The sequence below is a fragment of the Crassostrea angulata genome, chromosome 8 (genome assembly GCF_025612915.1).
Source record: "Crassostrea angulata isolate pt1a10 chromosome 8, ASM2561291v2, whole genome shotgun sequence".
Taxonomy (NCBI): domain Eukaryota; kingdom Metazoa; phylum Mollusca; class Bivalvia; order Ostreida; family Ostreidae; genus Magallana; species Magallana angulata.
This window is the reverse complement of record NC_069118.1, coordinates 50532614-50556049: the sequence shown is the minus strand read 5'-3', so window position 1 is coordinate 50556049 and position 23436 is coordinate 50532614. Positions and strand designations below refer to the sequence as shown.

Genomic DNA, 23436 nt, shown 5'->3' with positions numbered 1-23436 from the left:
AACATATCTGGGAAAATGAATTCCCATAGGTAAAACAAAGTAATCGAGTACAAAACGAGGCTTCTTGTGTTCTATGTAACGCACATTTGAATATTGGATTTTGTGCTCAAAATGATCTGACTAAACATTCAAAAACGCTAAGTCATGTATAGAATGCTTTTTAATACACAAAAGTCTTCCAAGTCACTTACAACTTTCATGCCATCATTATTCAGAGTTTAAAAACAAGGTTAATATAGCAGAAACTCTTTTTGCTTTTTTTTTTTTCCAGCTGAACACAACCTACCGTTTTCTGTGTCAGATCACTTTACAAAATTAAAAATCAGCAACTGTTAGTTAAAATGCTTCTTTGCAATAAAGTATTACACACAAGTTTTAACACATATTTCTATTGTATATACCTATGAAATGCATGGTAAATATGTCGTGAATGTCGTTACGCGCTATGACCAGATTTTTTACTTTCCAAATCTGGTCATGACCAGATTTTCACATGTTGGAGGTTGGCAAGTATGCTATACACACTTCTTCAGTATTTCTTTCAGTTTTGAATTTATTGGGGGGGAGGGGGGGGGGGAATGTTATCTTAACTTTCACATAAAGATCTCGAGTGTTAAACTCGCTTTGGTTGAAATTTTGCCATGCAGTGCATTCGCTGGAGCGCCACGGTTTGCAAATATATATATATATATATATATATATATATATATATATATATATATATATATATATATATATATATATATATACATATATATATATATATATATATATATATATATAGGAGATCGAAGCTTACAGATATTAACCAGTATATGCCACTGTTATACTGTAACAGTTTCTGTGTAGTCCATCATTATCATTTTGTATGCAATCCCCTGTCTAGCTTAGCATTTTGAACGCATTGTTGCTCCTATATTATTGCACAGAGCCGTAATGTTTTTCAATGTTAATCGAAAATTGTAAAATGCACCAACGTCAAAACCGTACTTATCTGCTTGAATTTACGTTTGAATTTTGAACAGATAATATCATTATTGAAAGTTATACTAGTATAACTTGTATACTGAGTTCATTTCTTAAATTCATTTCAATTCATTTATTCTCTCAAAACCATGTAAATGGTACAAGTGGTGCGTTATGTATAAAATAAATACATGTATATACAAAGTCTGAATGAGCAGAGCTGGCTAATTTTGCCCATGGATAACAGTTCTCATAAATTTTTGACATGAAAATACATATTTTTTTTTTTAAACAAAGAATTGGTAATCGTCGATAGATAACTGAACTTGATAATGTTTGGTTGGACATATGGCATTTTCTTACTAAATAATCTTTTCTTATTGAAGCTAATTCATTGCATTCTAACAGATAGTGAAATTCGTCCCCAATTTGATAATTGTTACACAGGTTGCAGATTCTTTCATAGGGTTATAAATTATTCCAGCTTTCGGAAGATGATGATTACTTTTACTAAAAGAAATATGTCTTTTCTAGATATAATTTATTTAATTATTTTTCACGGCTTTTTGTGCCTGGTCACACAGATGGTTTTTTTTTTTTTGCCTTGCAGAATGATCCCGATCTTGAAAATAAAATACCCAAATAGTTATTCTTTGACAATTTCTATAACTTCGTCTTTAAATTTAAATGTTTGTTTAGGAACTGGTCCTTTGGAAAATATGACAATTTTAGTTTTTTTAACATTAACATGGTGTTTCCATGTTTCACAATACACAAGAAATTCGTTAAGAGCATGTTAAAGATCGCTTGCGGTTTCAGATAAAATTATACAGTATCGTCTACAGAAACAGTATAAGAAACTGTGTCGGATAATTATGCCATTGCCAAGGTGGCATTTTTGGACCCGCGTCTAAGCTGCAGATATCGAAAAATTCAAATAAGCCACATCATAGATTATTGCTTAGATAGAGAGCTTACAACCTCCTTTGTTATCATTGTATCTCACCTGTCACGTGAGATATTTACCTTTCAAAAACAATCCTACTGGAAACAAACATTTCCCATGGGAAAAACAATATTCCTACAGGAAATTTGAAATTTCCTATCGGAATATACAAGAATTTCTACAGGAATTTCAATTCCGACAGGACTTGATAAAATCCGATAGGAGATATTAGTTTCCTGTAGGAAAACTGCCTGTCTGTAGGATTAATTGTCAGTATTTCCTTTAGGAGAATCATTTCTCCTATGGGAATTATCATTTTCCTATGGGATATTAATTTTTAAAGGTAAATATCTCACCTGTCAGGTGAAACACACTAAAAACAAAGTGGTTATATACTTTCTATACAATGGTCTAACATATTTTATGTATGAATTTTTCCGAAACTGCCTCTTAAGCGGGTGCAAAAATGCCACCTTGGCACTGGCATAATTATCCGGCACATTGTTATAAACAGTTTCATAACAATGCATAAATCATCTTTAATATCTTTAGAAAAATTCTCTAAACCATTTATTCCCTTTTCAATAATATAGGATATTTCTCTAGGTCATTGACATAAAGTGAAAATTAAAAAAAGTGGTTATACCGCCTGTCGTTTGACCATGCGACAGAATGGTACACGTTCGATCTTTGTATTTTGAAAGGCTAGTTAGGTGTCCTTTACAAAAATTCATGTTCTGTGAAATCAAAATAAATTAAGGATCTTTATTTTTGCAACGGACATATGGAATGTAACTTCAGCTCAGACCATTTCGTTTAGTATTTCTATATAGAATATATAGAGAGAGTTTGCCGTATAACACAATATAATTTTACCGCAATTTTTATAAACAACAATTAAATGATGATTTCATATGGACTATATAACATATATTCTGATTTGCAAAGGGTACATGTTATGGCTTTAAATCCAAGTAATTTATAAACATACATTGTGACAAGCAAAGTAACTCCTTATCACCGTGCATATGTTTGATGGCTGTTTTCAAAAGTACCTGTTTTTCTGTTCTTAAAAAAACCCGCAAACATAAACAAGAGGCCCATGGGCCACATCGCTCACCTGAGGAACAATAGGTATGATAAACTCAGCTTAATGGAGTCATAATACAAACTATCTGGACAATGTTCAATAATACAAGTAGATCCTGTATAAATAAAATCCATTTTCCCCCTGGATATTCTTATGTTTATAATCATTAGTCCCTTTTCTAACAGGATGATTTTATAGTCATATCTTATGTTGAGTATTGCAGTTCTCAAAAAGATCCTTAATAATAGTTTATATATGGGATATAAACCTACATCAAACTCTGAACCTTCTTGTGAAGCCAAACAATTGTCCTGGGGCCAAAGTCTTAACAATTATAAAGAATCATCTGGCTGATTAGTTTCTGAGAAGAAGATTTTTAAAGATTTACTCTATACATTCCTTTGGTAAACTTTGACCCCCATTGTGGCCCCACCCTACCCCCGGGGGTCATGATTTTCACAACTTTGAATCTACACTAACTGAGGTTGCTTCCACACAAGTTTCAGCTTTCCTGGCTGATTAGTTTCTGAGAAGAAGATTTTTAAAGATTTACTCTATATATTCCTATGTAAAACTTCGACCCCCCCCCCCCCCCATTGTGGCCCCATCCTACCCTCGGGGGTTATGATTTTCACAACATTGAATCTACACTACCCGAGGAGGCTTCCACACAAGTGTCAGCTTTCCTGATCTTATCGTTCATGAGAAGAAGATTTTTAAAGATTTACTCTGTATATTCCAATGTAAAAGTTCGACCCCCATTGTGTCCCCACCCTACAACCGGGGGTCATGATTTTCACAACTTTGAATCTACACTACCAGAGGATGCTTTCACACAAGTTTCAGCTGTCCTGGCTGATTTTTTTCTGAGAAGAAGATTTTTAAAGATTTACTCTATATATTCATATGTTGAACTTCGACCCCCCATTGTGGCCCCACCCTACCCCCGGAGGTCATGATTTTCACAACACTGAATGTACACTACCTGAGGATGCTTCCACAAAGTGTCAGCTTTCCTGGCTGATTTGTTTCTGAGAAGAAGATTTTTAAAGATTTACTCTATACATTCATATGTTAAACTTTGACCCCCCACTGTGCCCCACCCTACGCCCGGGGGTCATGATTTTCACAACTTTGTATCTACACTACCTGAGGTTGCTTTCACACAAGTGTCAGCTTTCCTGGCTGATTAGTTTCTGAGAAGAAGATTTTTAAAGATTTACTCTGTATATTCCAATGTAAAAGTTCGACCCCCCATTGTATCCCCACCCTACGCCCGGGGGTCATGATTTTCACAACTTTGAATTTACACTACCAGAGAATGCTTTCACACAAGTTTCAGCTGTCCTGGCTGATTTTTTTCTGAGAAGAAGATTTTTAAAGATTTACTCTATATATTCCTTTGTTAAACTTTGATCCCCCATTGTGGCCCCACTCTACCCGCGGGGGGTCATGATTTTCACAACTTTGAATCTACACTACCTGAGGATGCTTTCACACAAGTGTCAGCTTTCCTGGTCTTATGGTTCATGAGAAGAAGATTTTTGAAAATTTCTCGAAAATATTTATTAATTTCTAATTATCTCCCTTTGCAAAAGGGCAAGGTCCTTGATTTTCACAACTTTGAATCCCCTTAGGCTATGGATGCTTTGTGCCAAGTTTGGTTGAAATTGGCCCAGTGGTTTTTGAGAAGATGTTGAAAATGTGAAAAGTTTACAGACAGACGGACGGACGGAAAGACGGACAGACGGACGGACGACAGACAAAATGTGATCAGATTAGCTCACTTGAGCCTTCAGCTCGGTGAGCTAAAAATGGAATAATTAAATTGCTTGTTTTGACAATTTTTCATCTCTACATCTTAGGAAATGACATAGTTTTTACACCTTTGAAATATACTACAAACTACATGTACAAATTATTAGGGCCTACTAGCTATTAAATTGTTTCTTTTGACAATTTTCCATCTCTACATCTTAGCAAACGACATAGTTTTTGTAAACACCTCTGAATCATACTATACACTATAAATTATAATGGCTTACAAGCACAAGTACTTCTGATAACAATGAAAAGCACGTGACAAAGCGATCCAACCAACTGGACAGTGGGTGCAATGATATGATGAGAAAATTTCATTTTTTTGGGGCATTTATTTTGGCAATTAATTGCGCTAAATCAGTCCATTTTCAAATTTATTACAGACACCTCGACTTGGGCACTTGTGAATTATATCCAAGAAAACGTGTTAACTTGTTTCCGCATCAGTGCACATAAATATATACATTGTACGTAAAGGTGTTGTGGTTTATGATAAACTATGGTTTAAACTCAGGGTATAATGAACTAGTTTGATACCTTGAATTAATCAATAAATTTCTTTGAATATTGCATGTGTATGTCGCTTGTTCAACATTTTTCTTTGTGATATAATATTAAAATTATTTTCAGCTGATTTATGGCAATTTGTCGCCGGGTGGCGTTGCGGCTCCAAAATAATAACGTTCAATAGGTTTACGTAGCTTTTATTCAGGTGATAATTTACAGATAAATTTCCAATTCTTCAACAGACTTGAGATTAAGGTACAAAAAGGGATCTGAAATATAAATGAAATGATAAATACACAGATAACATTATTTTACTCATAGTTGCATTTTACTGCACATTACTTTACTCAATACATTTTCCTGTATTTACACTTATATTTGCACATTTTGCTGTACATAACTTTACTACTTTACTACATATACTTTACTTTACACAATCACTAGACTCGTACACGTACTTCACTTTCATATACTTGTGCACTACATAAATACATTTAGTTTACGGCAACTACTACGCGCCTTACTCTGAAATACATACAACATATGTTTACATTACAGCAATACACATACTTTTACTTAATAGTTTCCGTATGAGCAAATACTCGTTATCACACATTACTTCTAAATACTTCCAAATTACTCACGGAAAATATAAAACAAGATTATCTGGCCATTTTAGGAATAAATAAGGCATTAAATCCGTTTCATTAAAATAAAAACAAACTTACCCAGAATAGTTGGACTCTGGTCAGAAATACTTATACATTACATGTAGGATGAAATGAGGGAGCTGGTAGAAAACGTCCGCTCTCTCCAATTGCTACGCCCAGACTGAATTCTTAAATGCACGGGATTAGAACCCGCCTAGTAAAACCGTCTGAGTGAACTTTAAACTATGGAAAGCAACTCTAACAATAAATAAGTAACATTATAAACGTAGCACAAAATGTATGGAAAGTAATTATGGACGTAAATTGTGACACAATTCACCATTTAAATGTCATATTATTCTAACTACATGTATATAATTTAAAAGATTTTGCGTAATTTATTTCATTGATCTTCTATGCCAAATTGGCTTAATGTGAAAGGAGAGATAATCCAAGACTGTTGCATTAACAGCAAGGTAGGAGTATCGATTTTTCGTTAATCAACAGCTGTACATATAAACGGGTCACTTTAAAAAAAAAGGCAAGTTTACACATAGAGTTTTCTAATAACAAAAGCTTTCTTAACATACTTACCTAAATTGCACATTTGTTTTTTTGTTTTGTTTTTTTCTTTTATACATTTTATGGTGACAATAGTTGAATTAAAGACAGAAAGTTTGATACATGTATAGTAAAAGTTTTTGTCTTAAATAACAAGATAAGGGACATTTCGATATGAAATGATATTCATTTTCTATATCTGAAGTACATAAAGGACACACACGTCTTTCTAATGGAATATTGTTGTATCTACCAGTTTCGAGGGGCAGACAGGGAGATGATAATCTTAATTTACATATATATATAAGATTCTTACAGATATATCATTGTAAAGGATTTTTTTTTATAAGATAATACTGCAAAGTACAATGATCAATTAAATTTTTATAGATTGCACATTTAGAGAAAGCATTCACATCAGCTAGTATGGATAGCTAGCTATAGGTAAGTACACTTACGCACACACCAGTTCACACTTACAACCTTAGAACCAGTGATGTACAATTTAAAATTCCTCAAATAAGAACTACATCCTATATGGACAGTTTTTTCCCTTCCACTGTCAAACAATGGCTTGATTTACCAGATCACATTAGAAATGCTTTAAGTATATCCTCGTTCAATAGTACATGTAAGAATCCATTTAAATACATATTTTTGTAGGAAAAGTAATAATCATTTAAAGTTTGGGACACGTAATACATTGTCATTAAAGAACAATGCAATTTTATCAATGGCAGTAGAATGATACTTTTTCAAGTCAAAAAAAAAAAATCATAATTAGTTATGCTCATCAACTTTAACTTGAATTAATGTTAATATATGGTAGTCCTAATCATAGATTTTCATATCAATGTTCAAATATCTAAATTTTTAAGCAGTACATATCTTTATTGCAGTAATAAAACGCTTTTTGTAATAATATATGAAAACAGCATTTAGTCTTATCTGTTCTTTTCAAACCGGTACTATATTGTTAGTTTTTTCTTTCTTTCTCTTTCTTTTTTGATTTGTATCCTTTCTATAGTCTGTATTGTTTTATCAGTATTGAACATTTAGATATTTCAAATTGTTCATTTTGACCTTGATGTAGAGATCGAGGGCTAAATTAGTCTGTGTCTGCTGCCTAATCCCATGCAATATATCATACTAAATGAAATATTGTTTAAATAAATAAATTTATCCACACTTATAAAACCACACATCTTCTGTTCATAAAATCCCCCCTATTTCTGAAAACCATTGTTTTTGTTTTGTTTAATTACATTTACAGACTGAAATCTACATGCCCTGATTATCGATTGGTCGAAACCTACAGCGATGTACGAAAATAATCGGCACGGACTGCACGAAATAATCATGATGCCTTAGGAGAGGATTAGCTAGCATACAGTTGATGTACATTAACAGTAATTTGTTAAATTTTACTTACGTTTTACTATCAATTTATCAATATGTCATAAGAAAATGTAAATATAAACAATAAACTGCTTTCTTTGCTGATTCAGGCAGGTTATGAAGGTTTAGCGATCATTGTAGAAAAAAAAATACATAACCTGCTAAAGCGTATTGTGTCCCTATATTGATGTACATGTGTATTAAAGGGACCTAGACACGATTTCAGATGAAAATTTGATTTCTATGTATACAATTGCTTACTTTTGTATTTTGAATGATTCACCAAAATATGAATGTTAGAAGTCATTTTACAAGCGAGATACAAAGGAAAGAAGTCTTTGTTATGTAAACAAAGCTCGAGTCTTATTATCAAAACCGATTTGGTTTGACTTTTCTTATAGCGTCACGATCATTTCTGTCAGCTACGTCATGCATAAATTATACACGCCGCCGGTGTGAAAACTATATGATTGGTTAACTCCTATTTTTAGGCCGAGTTATCAGTATACGCTTATGCAATGCCAGAGCTGAAGGATTTCTCAGAACAGTTTATTCCCCCCCCCCCCCCCCCAATATTATTCATTCAAAATCGACTATCATGTATTTTTAAATTCTGTGCTAAACTCTCTCTCTCTCTCTCTCTCTCTCTCTCTCTCTCTCTCTCTCTCTCTCTCTCTCTCTCTGTGCAAACGGGCGTTAACCCATAGCCTCAAGCTACGGTCCAGAGTACGGCGTTATAAAAAATATAATATTTAAAAGTTGCATGTGCTAAGCGTTCATTTCATGTAAATACCGTAAATGTATAATGCACATGTATTACCTACTAACTTGCCAGTCAAAGTGATAGGTATGAATTCCTCGATTTCTACACCTTTCAATCTGCAATCGACAGTCAATAAAAGTATTGAACGATGGTGTGAAAGAACGAGACGGAAGTGGAGAGTGCACGGAGGTTTGTACATGTGCGTCTTCATTAGGCAAGTGTCCGATTCGTTTCTCTTCTGTTGCCCTATCACTTTCGGTGTTAATATATATACTAAAATATCCACAAACCATTTACTGCAGATTTCTTTATTTTACCTGTCTCTGAACCCCCGATCACCCGCTCCATACATGAACACTGGTTTGTTTACATACATAAAAAATACAGTTCTTGATCCGCTTTCCGAGTACGGTTAAAGGTTGTTTAATAGGAGAAAGTTTGGGGCGGGTAAAGCTACAATTATTAACAGTAGTAAACTAAATGAAGAATTATTTAAATGGATTATTTGCACAAAATGTGGTATGGTATGATGTAAATATTTTTAAAAAATAGTGTTATTCTTATACGCGGCAAATTGCCGTAAAGTTTTTTTGTACATGTAAGTATTGAATGCACTGTACATAGCTTTATATTTTCTAACCCAAAATTTATACACAGAGCTACAGCTATATATGTTATGTACCGTATGTATTGTTTTATCACAAGTGTACACTTTCGAAAAATAGCCCAATTTCGACAGTCACGAGTACCCATGTGAATTTTTCATTCTCTGATATGTTGTTGTTCTGTCCGTGCATAATTTAGTCTTAGTTATCCAGCAGCCAATCAGCGGTAAGCTGAATCCACCAATAAAAAAACTGTGGTTAAGGTGCGGGTATTGTTTATGTATGACGTAGCTGAAAAAGTTGAACGCGACGTGACCGGAAAAGTCAAACCAAATCGGTTTTAGTAATATATTTGTTTACAAATACAGTAAAGCAAAGAAATTGCCATTTCTTTATCAAACTAACTTGTGGAAACAAGATAGACTGATTCAGTGGGTTCATAAATAATTTCATTACAACAAACAACAACATTAGATTGAAACTTATACCAATACAACAAATATGTAAACATTAACAGGACTCGAGCTTTGTTTACAAAACAAAGAATTCTACCCTCTGTAACTCGCTTGTAACACGATATTTGACTCTCAAATTTTGTCAAAGCATTGAAAACATCCATATTAACAATTCTAGATATAAAAATTGAAAAATTAAATTTTGAAAATTTTGAGCCCAAATCGTGTCCAAGTCCCTTTAAGAAATCTTAGCACCTTCTATATCTGTCCTTTTTTCGCTATATATAAACAGTCAGCTCCTGCTAACGCAATCTGTATCTTCCTTAGATGATTAGTAATTCATATGGCCAGAAAGCGCACCTTAGGCACACATTGGGGCATAGAGTTCTGAAATTTTTTTTAATGCTTGCCCCGGCCGAAAACCAGAGAATGTCGATTCTAACCTGGCCATTTTAAACTGACTTGGCCATGAATTATGTTGGTTTTGGAAATATTAAGGGCACTTTTGATATAGCGATGGTCATTAAAGGGGTATGGTCACGATCGATTTTTTTGTCAAAAATTATTTTTCCGATTTTAGTATTTACAATGCTTCAGAAAGGCATTTTTTTTTATAGGCAACCGAAATTTGAGTCGATTTCAAGCGAGTTACAGAGCTTGAAATGCTCCACTATGTAAACAAAGCGTTGTTTGTAACATTTTGAACGTTGAAGTAAAAAATTCAGTTTTAAACCTAAAACGAATGTGTTAAACGTTAGGAATTGTATATCTATGCTTAAAATAAATAAAAAGATAGACAAATAATCTGGGAAAATTTTTTTTTACTGGTACATGGAACCTATGAAAACAAAAACAGGGCACATTTTTTTGCATTTTTTTTTTATAATATTGAATTCCATAGTTTGTTGTGAAAAGAACAACAAAAATTCAAAAAAAGTAGATATGTTTTGTTGAAAGACAATCCTTTTATTGTTTAATCAATTCTTTAAAATCCTTAGTACTATTGCTCTCTTGAAATTTAATTCCCTTCGTTTTATTAAAAACCGCAAAAACTCGGGCGAGCTGTATTATGTACGAGCCTCTAATAAGGACGACAACTCGACATATAGCAGACGATTAGCATCTTGTCAGACCTGTGGAATTTTTTATTTTTAAGTCAACCGATTAGCTAAAAACCGCGAAAAAATCTATGGCAGGGTAAATACATATTTCTTAGTCTAAGAATATTTTTGGAGTAAAGTAGGTTATGTATAAAGCTTTAATTACAGATTTTTTTCTTTGAATATTCCCTGTCTGTTAAGTCGGCCTACTGGGATATTAGAGAAACCGGAAACGGCAGGGTAATAAAACTTTTTGCCGGGATAGCCTTTGTTTGCGGTAAAGTTTAAGGTGAGTGTGCGATGAATATCGATAAATGTTTTGTTTTCATTGTTAGATTTGCAGTGAAGACTCACAGGGGAAATTTAAGGACACAAAATATAACTGAATGTGTTAATTGCATTGTGTGACGGTAAAAATAAATCGCTCCTCGTAAAGATCAAATATCAGCTGTGCTAAAAAAAAATGTAAACACGAGTTTTGCTTTAATGTAGCATTAAATAGATTAAGGTATTATTTAGGTTTGCTCAGCATTTATGGAATCAGGAAAAATAAACAGTAGATTAGTTGGATTTAAGGGCAGCTCATTGACTCGTGTTTTTGGGTGCATGGAATGATGATGGATTACAAACAGATTATTTTAAGGGCGGGGATCCGGGTACTCGATATGTTAAGAGGCGATCAGAGGTTCTGACTACACGTAGGTTTTATAAGATAAAAAAAATGACTTAAAAATATTTCGATGATTAACATAATATGTTAATGTGTCAATAAGAAGTAAACATTACTTTGGTTATTTTACCTCCTAATTTACTCAACAAAGAAATCAAGTTTTTAATATATGTTTTTCGAAAAAAAAAAATCACAATATTTCTACCTTCAGGACAATAATCATGTAAACTTTAATTTATTCTAAACTTAAACTCATTGATCATTAATTTGAAAGCCAACAAAAGCAGAGCAGACAATTTCTTTTTATCTAAAAAGAAAACAATGAAATTAAATTCTCTAGGCACCTGTGATGGTGGCCTGATTTCGTATTGATCCCACCACTAACCTATTAATGAGTCAAAGCTTGGCTGTTGAGGCTGACAGGCGAGGTGAGTCACCTCTGAGGATGATAGAGGGAAAACAATTGATTCATATTGCCTCCATTCATATTGTGTACCACCCTGTGTGTCCTCACACTTTGCTTTTAGGGGTATGTATCATGGTGTTGTATGCTTAAAATCACATGCTGAGTCATCCTAAAAAAAAACTTAAAAAAAAGATAAGATAATCTGGGTTTATTTGGTTTATGATATCAAAAAAATTATTTTAGATCTCTTTTGATTTAAAAATTCTTTTGTCTGATAAATGAATGAATCAAAAGCAAAAAAATGAACAATATAAATCGCACTGTGGTACATGTACATGTAGTTAAAAAAAAAATTGTATAGATTTGTTAGAATTATTACTATTATTAAAGTGTATTGATATTTCCTTGCTTATTAATTTGGGTAAAAATGAGATACTTATGTAGTTGACAAGGTTCATTGTGATTTACTTTAAATTATTTTGAGTTTTTGAGAAGGTTAAGGTCAGTCCCATGCTTAAAATGACTAAAATAATATGTTTAGTCCCATTTATTTTATGATACACAATGTATCGGTGATGGATTTTAAATATTTCAGGTTTTCTTTTAATTCTTGCTTTTCATTTGAGCATCAAAAGCTTATTTGAATTATTTATTTTCATTGATAGAAGAAACTGCTATAGTCGGCTCAGTTTTAAGTAGATTTATTTATATGAATTTAAAAGTATTTAATTTTTTTAAATGATCAAATAATTAGTCCCGTATATTTTATGATATACAATGTATCGGTGATGGATTTTAAATATTTCAGGTTTTCTTTTAATTCTTGCTTTTCATTTGAGCATCAAAAGCTTATTTGAATTATTTATTTTCATTGATAGAAGAAACTGCTATAGTCGGCTCAGTTTTAAGTAGATTTATTTATATGAATTTAAAAGTATTTGATTTTTTTTAAAATGATCAAATAATTAGGTAGAACTTTTTAGAAAATATATATTAATATTAATATGTATTTTAAAAAGTCTAATCTAAGTACACCAATTTGTCAATGATAAGAGAAATTTTGCAGTCATGATATTTTATTGATATGATAATAAATTTATAATAATTTTATGTATTAAACTCACATTTTGATATTATTCAGCACATGTTCAAAACTGTAGGGTAAAATTTCTTGTAAGTATTTCTCATATATTTAGTTTCAGATTGCTTTGAATATCATCTGTATATATTTCGCACAATGGGGATTTACATAGGAGATATTGAAACATGCATGGTTTTGTATTCTGTGTGGTTAAAGAGAACAATGGTACAGTCAAACAAAAAAGTTTAAATTGTCAAACAGCCAAGCAAAGAAACATCTGGACATTCCAATTTATTTTTACAATCCCTGGTTAGTGGTATATAACAAGCAAATGATCATCCATGATGTCTGAGGAAATCGCTGATTCAACAAATCCTGGCCCGTATTAATTTATACTAGAATATGAGCCCTGCTGTAGAATCATTTGTACAATGCTAAATATACTGTTTGTCTGCAGATAGTGCAATGCTATTTTTGATAGAATTTGGATAGAATTTTTCATTGCATTACTTTGACGAATTTTTTGTTTTGGGCAGTAAATATAGGAGCAAAATTAATGAAACTAGGATTGTGTTTCGAATGTTCAAATCTGTCATCAGATCTGGATGATTAAAGTTTCAAGAATATTTATTTTATCAAGTGTTTTTCTGAATCGGTATTACTGTTTTAATATTTTTGCATACAAAATTAAGCTGACATAATTTTAAAACATACATATTTGTAACGTTTTTGTTTAGATTAATAATAAAACTGGTTTTATAAATAGATTCAGTGAAAATATTTCCCCCATTTCAAATCGTGAATTAACCAGTGTTGACAAAGAGCTTCAAAAGTTCTGAGCACAGTCAGGGCCATTAAATAGGCGAGGGATCAGTTAATAATGTGTACACATAAGTATTTTAATGTCTTATCTGAGCTGTGCATGACTTTTAATTCGATCTTAAGCTGAGCACTTGGCAAAGGAACACAGTCACTATCTAGTTTATATTGACCTGAACTCCATTCTTCTGCAACATATACAAAGTAAACACTGCCTCCACTTTTATATAGCTAGCATTGTGATAAGTACATTGGTTGGTGGCAATAGTTCCTTACTATAATCTCCAAAATTATTTTACATGATTTAATAAACTGATACCCCTTGATGCTTCAGTTGACAAGGCGCAATTGTGTAACGTTACAATCAATGAAAAATACTAGTTGTACATAATTTAATAAAAAGTTGCCTCAAGACGTGCTTCAGTTGACATTACAATAGTATAAAGATTATAGATTATTTTTTTTTTTCAAATACATACATGGCAACTTTTGAAAATCTTCATGGGGGATTTTACGTGCAACGACATTTTCCTAGAAGGACATGTAAATGGTTTAAATCCTAATATGTAAATCAACCAATCTCCTTTTTCAAATGAAAACAAGAATGAAGTACATAACTTTATTTCACATATTAAAATCATGTATGAATGTGTTCGTGTTTGTAGGTCATTTGTCATTTGTGGTTTATCATGCAAGATTGTGCTGCCAAGAATTGTGTTCTGCAGACTCTTCATACAGACTAAATCAATATGTAGTGAAAATTATGAATTCCAAAAATATGTAACCCAACTATACCACAAAAGATATTGCTCGATCAGAGATTCCTCATAAAAAGAATGTAATAACGAGTCTCTATTGGATTTAATTTTTCATGACTTGATTTCTGTCTGATGTGTCTCGGTGAACAGAATCCTTTATTGACGGTGGTAGAAATGTGTTCATCATGTTATAATAAGATGAGTCACATTCATTTCCATACCTTTGCTTTTTCTGTCAGAGAGAGGTTGAATGCATCGGAGGACTGGTGCAGTGCTGTTGTGCACAAAGTTAGCAGTCTGTGAAATGCAGCGCTAATTTTATTGATCGGTGCAGCTGATGCAAATTAAATTCCTCTCTAAGTCTCTTTGATATTTGAACGAGCTCAATTCCTGGACCCCAGTAAGAAAGCAGGCTGTCTACGAGGGGGGTGGGGGGTAAAATGAGACAGACGTCTCGATCAGATCGGAAAAGTTATGGATTCATGTAGTGGGGAAATTGATTTTTTTCGGGGGAGAATGTCTTTTAAGATTATGTCATATTATGTATGAGTAAGATTCTTTGATCTCTCATAGATTAGTCTGTGGTTCTCTTGACACTCCCAAAAAACTAACAATATAATGGACAAGTACGTGATAAGGTAATATAATAATTCGCGACACATCAGATCAAATCCACCTTTTAACCCCAAACAATAAACCATGTAAAAAGAATATTTTTTTAATGAAAAGTTTTATTAAAAATGACAGTGATTATACATCATCCATTCTGTTTTGTTAAATTTTGCTGAGGGGAAAAAATTTGTGTAAAAGGCTCATGGGCCTCACGAGATCATCAGATTTATACCCCTGATGGATAGGTTAAAACGTCTCGTCTAAACCTCAGCCTGTTTCTTGTTATTCCCTGTACTCTTGATGTTTTCCTCTTAAACATGTTTGAGATGGGATGAATGTGTGTTGAGTTTATGTACAAATAACCTGGATATAATTGCGTTTTCTTGCAGACATTAAAATGTGTGCAGGTCGGAAATTACAGGCAGAGGAATGTTAATGTGGCTTCTTGTGTAAAGATTCGCAGACAGCTGTTTAAATGAAAAACTCCTCTATTGCTAACTGGGTACATGGATAGCGAGGAATTTTACTGGTAAGCATTTTGCAGTTTAATTTATAATCCCCTGCATTCTCTTTTGTTGTAGCGTGTTTCCCTCTCCTGAGCTCCTGCCATGTTTTCCTTTCTATTTCAGAGTGTTTCCTTCTCTCTTTCTTTTATCCTTTTATCTTTGAGTGGATATTCATGTATGTAAATACAGACTCTCTCATCATGATTCTTTTTCTTAACCCTTTCTTTTTCTATTTTTCTTTCTCATTGAGTGTATGTACTCTCTCTCTCTCTCTCTCAGTAAACAGAAATTATCAGTTAACACTGGTAACACTGTTATCCAAATTATTCACATTTCAGAAAATCTATTGAATTTATCAGCGGTGTAATATTTCAACAGCCCCTATAACCTTCATCTAATCACTTCTGTCAAAATAAATTTGCTTCAACAGAATGACTTTTATGGTTGTCCTATTTAATGAATTCAATTACACTTCATCAGACAAAAAACTCAGAGATCAATAATCTAATTGAGAATTAGTCAGTCACAATGAAGCCTATGGGCCCTATCTGCCCATTTGAGCTTGCTGATGATGTTGCAACAAGATTGTCAGTCTGATGTAAACATGAAACAGTTGGAATCCGGGTGTATAGAGGCGGAAAAGCATTGTACTGTGCAAGCTGACTCAGAGCCGGTACTGATATAACTATTGTCCACTTCCCATTAATTTACTCGGAAATCCGTGGAGTCAGAGAAAAAAAACTGGGCTTGAATGGATTCAGAAAGCTTTTAGAATCTGGAATAATCGTGTATATATACCGGGTATATATACTACCCAGTAGATAATAACTTATACTCTCCACTTCTTATTTTCTTTATTTGGAAATCCATACGGGGAGAGAAAAAAGCTAGAAGAGAGTGTGAATTCAGAAAGATTTTACGATGTATGTAGATAATAACTATTGTTCATTTTTATATGTTTATTATATGAAAATGTGTAGGGAGAGAGAGGAAAAAAACTGGAAGTGGCTTTGGATTCAGAAAGTTTTTAGAATGGTGATAGTAACATTTCTCATCTCTTTTCAAATAGAAAAACCATTTCATAGCTTTAGATGAAGAAGTTGAAAATGGTTTGAATGACATATTGCATTTGAACTTTGTAATCATTTTTGCATACAACCTGCCTTATAATGATGAATAATTAAAGACAACTGAAACACTGGGCCCTTCTGGGAGTTTATGTTTTACAGTAATTTTGGATATTGAACATTTCTAAATGCTTTGTCAGGTTCAAACTCTGTATATCAAATGAAATCCCAACTGTACATGTTATAGAACAAAATTCTGAAATCTCAGTAATTAAAAAAAATAGCTGCTATTTTTGCACTGATAAAGTGTAAATTTTTTCAAGCTTGTATTTGATTTCAAATTATGTCTGGCTGTTTGAAAAAAGAGCTGCTAATAAGAACTCACAAATGGAAAATTCCTTCAAGCTTGTATTTCATTTTCAAATAAATTTTGAATATGCAGGGGAACTAAAAGAATCTTTGTTTTTATTACTTACTTGGTGAAAGTTTCATGTCTGTGAAAATGAAAAGAATCTTTCTCATTTTAAAATATTAAAAAAAAAAAAGAGCCGCATCTGTTAAAGAGCTGAACAACTGTAAATAATTTCAAGCTTGTATTTGATTTTAAATTAATTTTAAACATGCAGGGAATCGTATTGATAGTTGAAAGTTTCATGTCTTTGAAAATGAACGGAGTCTTTGGAGGATCAATAGAATCAATAGAAATGTTCTTTTTTTTTTTACTGATGTTCTGATCATGTACAGCACCTTTATCTGACAGAGAGTTTAATAGACAGGGCTGAATGAGTAGGCTCACAACTGTCTTGATTTATGTTCTCTTGGTGTTCAATGAAGTCATCACTAGCACACAGGCTTTGTATGTTAAAAAGGAAGGGATTTCACAGAGACTGAGCACTTCCCTTGTTCTTCCCTGTGTAATGGGGGGTTCTTACAGAAGCACTAAAAGAAAAAAGCACTGCAGCAGAAGACGATAAAGTTATGATAAAAAAATAAATAAAAGATGGTAACATGCGGTTAGCATTTGTGTGGAGAGCAGTAGATTGAGCGATTTTTGATACAGAAGCCGAATGATCTGTTTGAAGCCTTCGCTTATGTGGAAGGAGTGATGACTAGGGTGCAGGACTCGTAAGTTCTAAGCCCCTGTAATTTGGAGGAAATTGTTCATGGTGCTTCTGTATGATTGAGGTGGGGATAATAAATGACTCTGTTGAATAGAAATTTAGAGACCTAATGATTTTTTTTCTCCTGTATCATTCTGAGTTTTAATAGCCTTTTGTTTTTGTTTTTCAGGAAGATAGAGGCTTTGTGAATCTCTCTTTGATTTGAGTAAACAATTTGGATTTGAGTTAAACATTGGATTTGAGTAAACATCGGATTTGAGTTAACACCAGGATTTGAGTAGGATTTTGGTAAACATCGGATTTGAGTTAACACTGGATTGACTTAACATCAGTGTGAAGTGGACAGATGTGTTAGGGCATCAGCTGATCAGGTTTGTGAGATTAAATTAGTGTTGTGTGTGCTTGTATTTGTTTAACACAGCAAGAAGTCTATGTATCTTCCAGTGTTACTACAGATGCTCGGGTCTGTGTTAATTCTCCCAGGGCATGCTGTTCCATGTTCAGATCAAGCTGCAAACAGCTAGGATCAGCTAAAAGTTTTGGAAAATTGTTGTGATAACATTGTAAAGATCAGGATTTTTTTCAACAAATTTTAACTTAAAATGATAAACACGCTGCGAAGGAAAAACCCTGAAACCAATAACAATATTGGCAAAAATGGATAATTCTGTTTTTAACATATGTCAGAAAAACTGAATGCTCTTGAGAGACTTTTTACAAGTTCCCTCAAAGAGTATTGCTGTTTTTGTTCAGTTGAAAACGATAGTTTAACCCATCAAGACTAAATGTCACTGCATCTTGCTAGTAACAGATATTTTAAAACCATGCCAGTCTTAACAAGGCAAAAACGTGTGTGTGTTTTTTATATTTCACAAATATTATGGGAAAAAAATATTAAACTCTCTAAAGTTTTTGATCTTAATTTTTTTCGTGGGTTTATTGAATCAATCTATATTTACAGTTTTAGTCAACACTTTCCACAGAAAGTATGGCAGTAAGATCAGTATACATATTCTGGATTGTCTACCTGATCCAGAAGGTGTCCAGCATGAACATCGAAAATGTGTTCTCCAACGACCAAGAAAATCCAACGTTCGAAAAACCAGTTATAAACTCACGAAATGGACAAGTGATACTGGGATCCAAAAATCTAGTGTACAAATTGTCACCGCAACTTACTGTGCTTCAGAAACGGAGCATCGGACCCGTGTCTCAGGGGGTCGGGCAGACTTCTGTGAATGTGTTTGTGAAAGGTCTAGTGATCAACAAGGGGGACTCCAGCCTCATTCTGTGTTCAACTGTGGCCCAGGGGTCGTGTCAGGTGTTGTCTGTAGACGACCTGTCGGAAGTGAAGACCCCCTACCTGCCCTCAATGGTGTCCAACGACCCATCTCCCAATGTGTTGTTCTTGGGGTCTGGTGTTGGCAATAGGACTGTACTGTATATAGCCAGTTGGTACACACTCAGATACGGTGTGGCCGATACAGAGTATCTCTCTAACTCCATCCTCATGTTGAGCAGTAGAAATCCGCAAACTCTGAAATTAACCACCACTTCTTCCGGTGTTCAGACGTCCATTTATACAAGGGAAAGTAACGAGACAGAAGCTCACCTGAAATTTATCCACGGATTTTCCTACGGAAACTTCGTCTACTTCATCTCTAGGTTTTACGATAAAGAATCCCGGATCACTCGACTCTGTAAATCGAACCCCACCATCGACACCTTGGTAGATTTTCCAGTGGTCTGTGGGAAGAACGATCACTCCATTGTGCAGGGGGCTGATTTTGATGAGAAAACGGGGAACCTGTATATGGTGTTCCGGAAAATGAGGGGCGAGGAAGGGAGGAGGGGACTGGTGTCAAGCGTTGTCTGCAAGTACCGGATGTCAGATGTGGAGCGTCAGTTTAACCTCGCTGTCAATGACTGTCACCAAGGTAAAGGACAGCTCGGGCCCTACTACATCCACCAGAAAGTCCCCTGTCCCAAAGTCAGCGCAAAGGTAAACCTTCAGTATTTTACAAGAAATTTGAAAGGTTCAGCACTAACGTTGATTACAGCACATTATTTAAGTTTAATTCATTAAGTTACAATGACTGTGGGTTTCGTTCCGTTGTATGATTTAAGTAATAATATTGAAGAATACATGACAAAATCTGTATCGCACCTCATATCAACCCGAGACTTAAATATAAGCCCGAGGGCCAAAGGCCAGAGACCTGATATTGGTTGAGGGTTGATTTGGGTGTTATACAGATTTTGACATGTATTGTTTTTTTATGTTATTGTACATGTATATTTGAAAAAATTATCTTTATTTATTTCTTTGATAAAAAGTATTATTCATAGTTATTCTATTTCTTTGTTTCCTCGAAGCAGCATATTTTTTGAGGCTAAAAATTTATAAATATGACTTCATCAATAACAAATTGTTCATGTCATTACGTCATAGTTGAAACTGCAGATCTATATGAATCTATAAAAAGAAAAATATCCAAGGTACTCTGAATGAAAAGTGCAAAGGTTTCCTGGATAGGTGTAATAAAAGGGCATGATAAAGGGTGAAATAAAGGGTGATGATACAGGGGAAGTTAAAATTTAAGGCACGAACCTTTGTTTATATCAAGGGGTGCAAAAACCCCGTTTAGTAAAAACAGTTAATCACCCCCATTCTAAATACATTAGTTTTTCTACTATTTTGAGTCCATAGATATTCCCAATTTATCTTTTGAGGAACAGCTTGCTGTAATTTTATTTTTCTTACGAAAGATGGTAATGTTAACTTATATTTCCTTAAAACCTGGGATTAAGGATTAAAGTCTAAACTTCTGTTGATAAGAACTTCCAATTTATTTTGATATGTCAAAAACAGTTTTTAAATTTGTTCTATGAATTCAACATCTTTCTCCTAGCTAGCTACGATGGCCGATAGCGGCCATCTTTCTACACTAACATTTTGTGTGTAACGTTGACAACGTTTCACTGAAACCTTACGGACACATTACACCTTTAAGTAAAAGTGTATAAAGTGTACAGTGTCAATGCAAAATTCCATGTACACTCTACACCAACGTTATGTGTGTAAAGTGTCAGGAAAAGTTTCATGTGCACTCTTCATCTAAAGGTGGTATCAAAGAACAAGACAATAAAATATAACTACATGTACTTGGTTTCTTTGAGTTGCCCCCGAAAGGTGCCTCTTTGGGCGTTTTATAACAGACTTGGACATAGTAAAATGCCTACAAGATCACATGGTAAGTTAATGAATTGAAACAAAGCATTATATTTACATTCTCCAGTGTCTTTGCCTGTGATAACACTACGTATCGATTTTGTACTATATAACCCATAATACAAATGACGCCAAATTGAGGCGCCAGCGGGGTTTGCTTATTTATATTTAAATATTTAATCGTACGATGGCTTACAATTATATAAATATAAGTAATAAGGAATCATTCTTTGAATATTATGAGGTGATAATTTCGGTCGGGGCGTGATCAAATCTATCATAAAGCCCTTAGGGCTTTATTGGATTTGATCACGCCCCGACCAAAATTATCACCTCATAATACTCAAAGAATGATTCCTTATTCCTTATATAATTACTGTATTTTAATTCTGAGATATCATATGTGTATTTATAAGCTATAGATATTCATTAGTTATAAATGCATTGGAGATGAATCCAAAAATACATTGAAAGAGCAAACCATAAGTACAATTTACAGGCATTTCTATCCAATTAAATGAGGAATGATAAGACAATTATTTTTAATATAAATTTAAAATCAAATTTATTTTATAAAGTAGACAAGTATAGGGTAGATGTAATTATGTATATAGATTAACATATTTATTTTAAAAAATTATATGCGAAGCACCACATATAAGAATTATGCAGGAAACATTGGCAATGAATTGGAAATAACTATATAAAATATCTACATATTATATATATTTATGTTCTGCAAAATTAAACAATCAAAATCTAGTTTACCAATTTTGGCTTGTCGTTTTTGATATATTGTGATGAGAATTCTCACTGATTGTCTTTGACAATGTAAACATGTAATACTATAACAATACTTATCATTATATTAGCAATTAACATATGTATTTTATTTAAAGAATAAAGTAAACTGTAAAGTTTTTGTTTGATATTAGAGATTCTGTGATTAATAATATAGCTGACAAAATGGAATGCAAATATTTTTACACACCAAGCAGTATTTACGCAAGTCACTGATTGTCAAAGGACGGTCCTTTGGAAGAGAAATCAGAACAAGTGTTTCATCATCATCATTCCCCGAATTATGTATTGAAAATTTGCACGAAGACCTACAAACAAACAAAAACAGATAATTTCCTTTGTTTTCGATTCCGCTTAAATTTGAAAATTATATTTATTAATTAAATTTAAGATTAAACATTTTATCATTTAAAAATTAGTAACTTACATGCTACACTTTAAGAGTTTTCTACAGAATTTTCAAGTCTGTCGCATAAGCTATAATTGTGAATCCCATAAACAAGTGCATGTCCTTAAACTAAGACCTGACGCTTTATGAACCAATTAAAATAGGAAAGGGGTACTGATGTGAGGGAAGAGAAAGAAAAAAAAAAGAATGTTTCTTTCCTTATTGTTCTTTGATACCATCTTTAGAAGTAGAGTGTACATGAAACTTTTCCTGACACTTTACACAAGTGTTTAGAGTGTACATTTGAATTTTGCAATGACACTGTACACTTTTACTTATAGGTGTAATGTGTCAGTAAGTTTCAGTGAAAATGCTGAACACGTTTCACACAATACATTTGTGTGAAGTGACGGCCGCTATCGGCCATCATATTTTCCATTTGAAAGAATATAGGTACTTTTCCCATTTGGTAGCCCCCCCCCCCCCCCCCCCACTTTCCTGCATGGCAGTGTTTCAAGACGTTTTATTTGAGAAATGATAGTTAAAAGAGAATTTTGATTGAAGTGATATTTTGTTTTAACCAGTTTCACATGGTAACAAAAAGAGGTTTAAAAAAAAAAGAAGAAAAAAAAAGAGATTAATATTTTAGTAGAGAGAGAATTTGTAAAATGCGCACTGACTCTTTCATTTTAGAGTCTGCCTTGTGACCCCTTGATCTAAGGGGCCCTCTAATGAGGCATAAAAAATGAAAGTCGGGAGAGCTGTTTGCAGCTGCTTAGGGGCAGGTGAAGCTTGGGTACGCAAGCATTGCATGTTTCCTGTCTACCTAAGCCCCCATAAAGACTCCCCTCACATGTGATATAGGCTTTGAATCTTACGATATCAAAAATAACTTATCAGAAATAATATCTTTTCAATGTGCTCAAAAGAAAGTGGAACTTTAGAAACAGTTGGTGCATGGCTCCCTCTTTCTACCAACTGTGCAAATGTATCCATTATCCGGTCGCCATGACAACATGACTGGAGCAAGAGGTTAATAGATTTTAAAGAGGTCTGTAAGGAGAGGGATGCATCATCTAAATGCTCTTCAACTTGGAAGATGGGTGAAATTTT

General features: G+C 33.5%; 1 protein-coding gene across 5 annotated transcripts in view; it reads left to right on the top strand.

Moving 5' to 3' along the window:
• The first annotated feature begins 11016 nt into the window (after positions 1 to 11016).
• LOC128158552 (plexin-A2-like) overlaps positions 11017 to 23436 on the top strand; it is a 47685-nt gene continuing 35265 nt past the window's right edge. For 3 of the 5 annotated variants that reach the window (XM_052821428.1, XM_052821424.1, XM_052821426.1), the window contains exons 1-4: positions 11017 to 11151; positions 15598 to 15737; positions 18072 to 18273; positions 18864 to 19904. In XM_052821428.1, coding sequence (XP_052677388.1) covers positions 18891 to 19904 — 1014 coding nt within the window. In that variant the 5' untranslated portion in view covers positions 11017 to 11151; positions 15598 to 15737; positions 18072 to 18273; positions 18864 to 18890. Of the gene's footprint in view, positions 11152 to 11745; positions 12062 to 15597; positions 15738 to 16750; positions 17967 to 18071; positions 18274 to 18863; positions 19905 to 23436 lie in introns of those variants that run through there. The other 2 variants (XM_052821425.1, XM_052821427.1) reach the window with 2 other exon arrangements.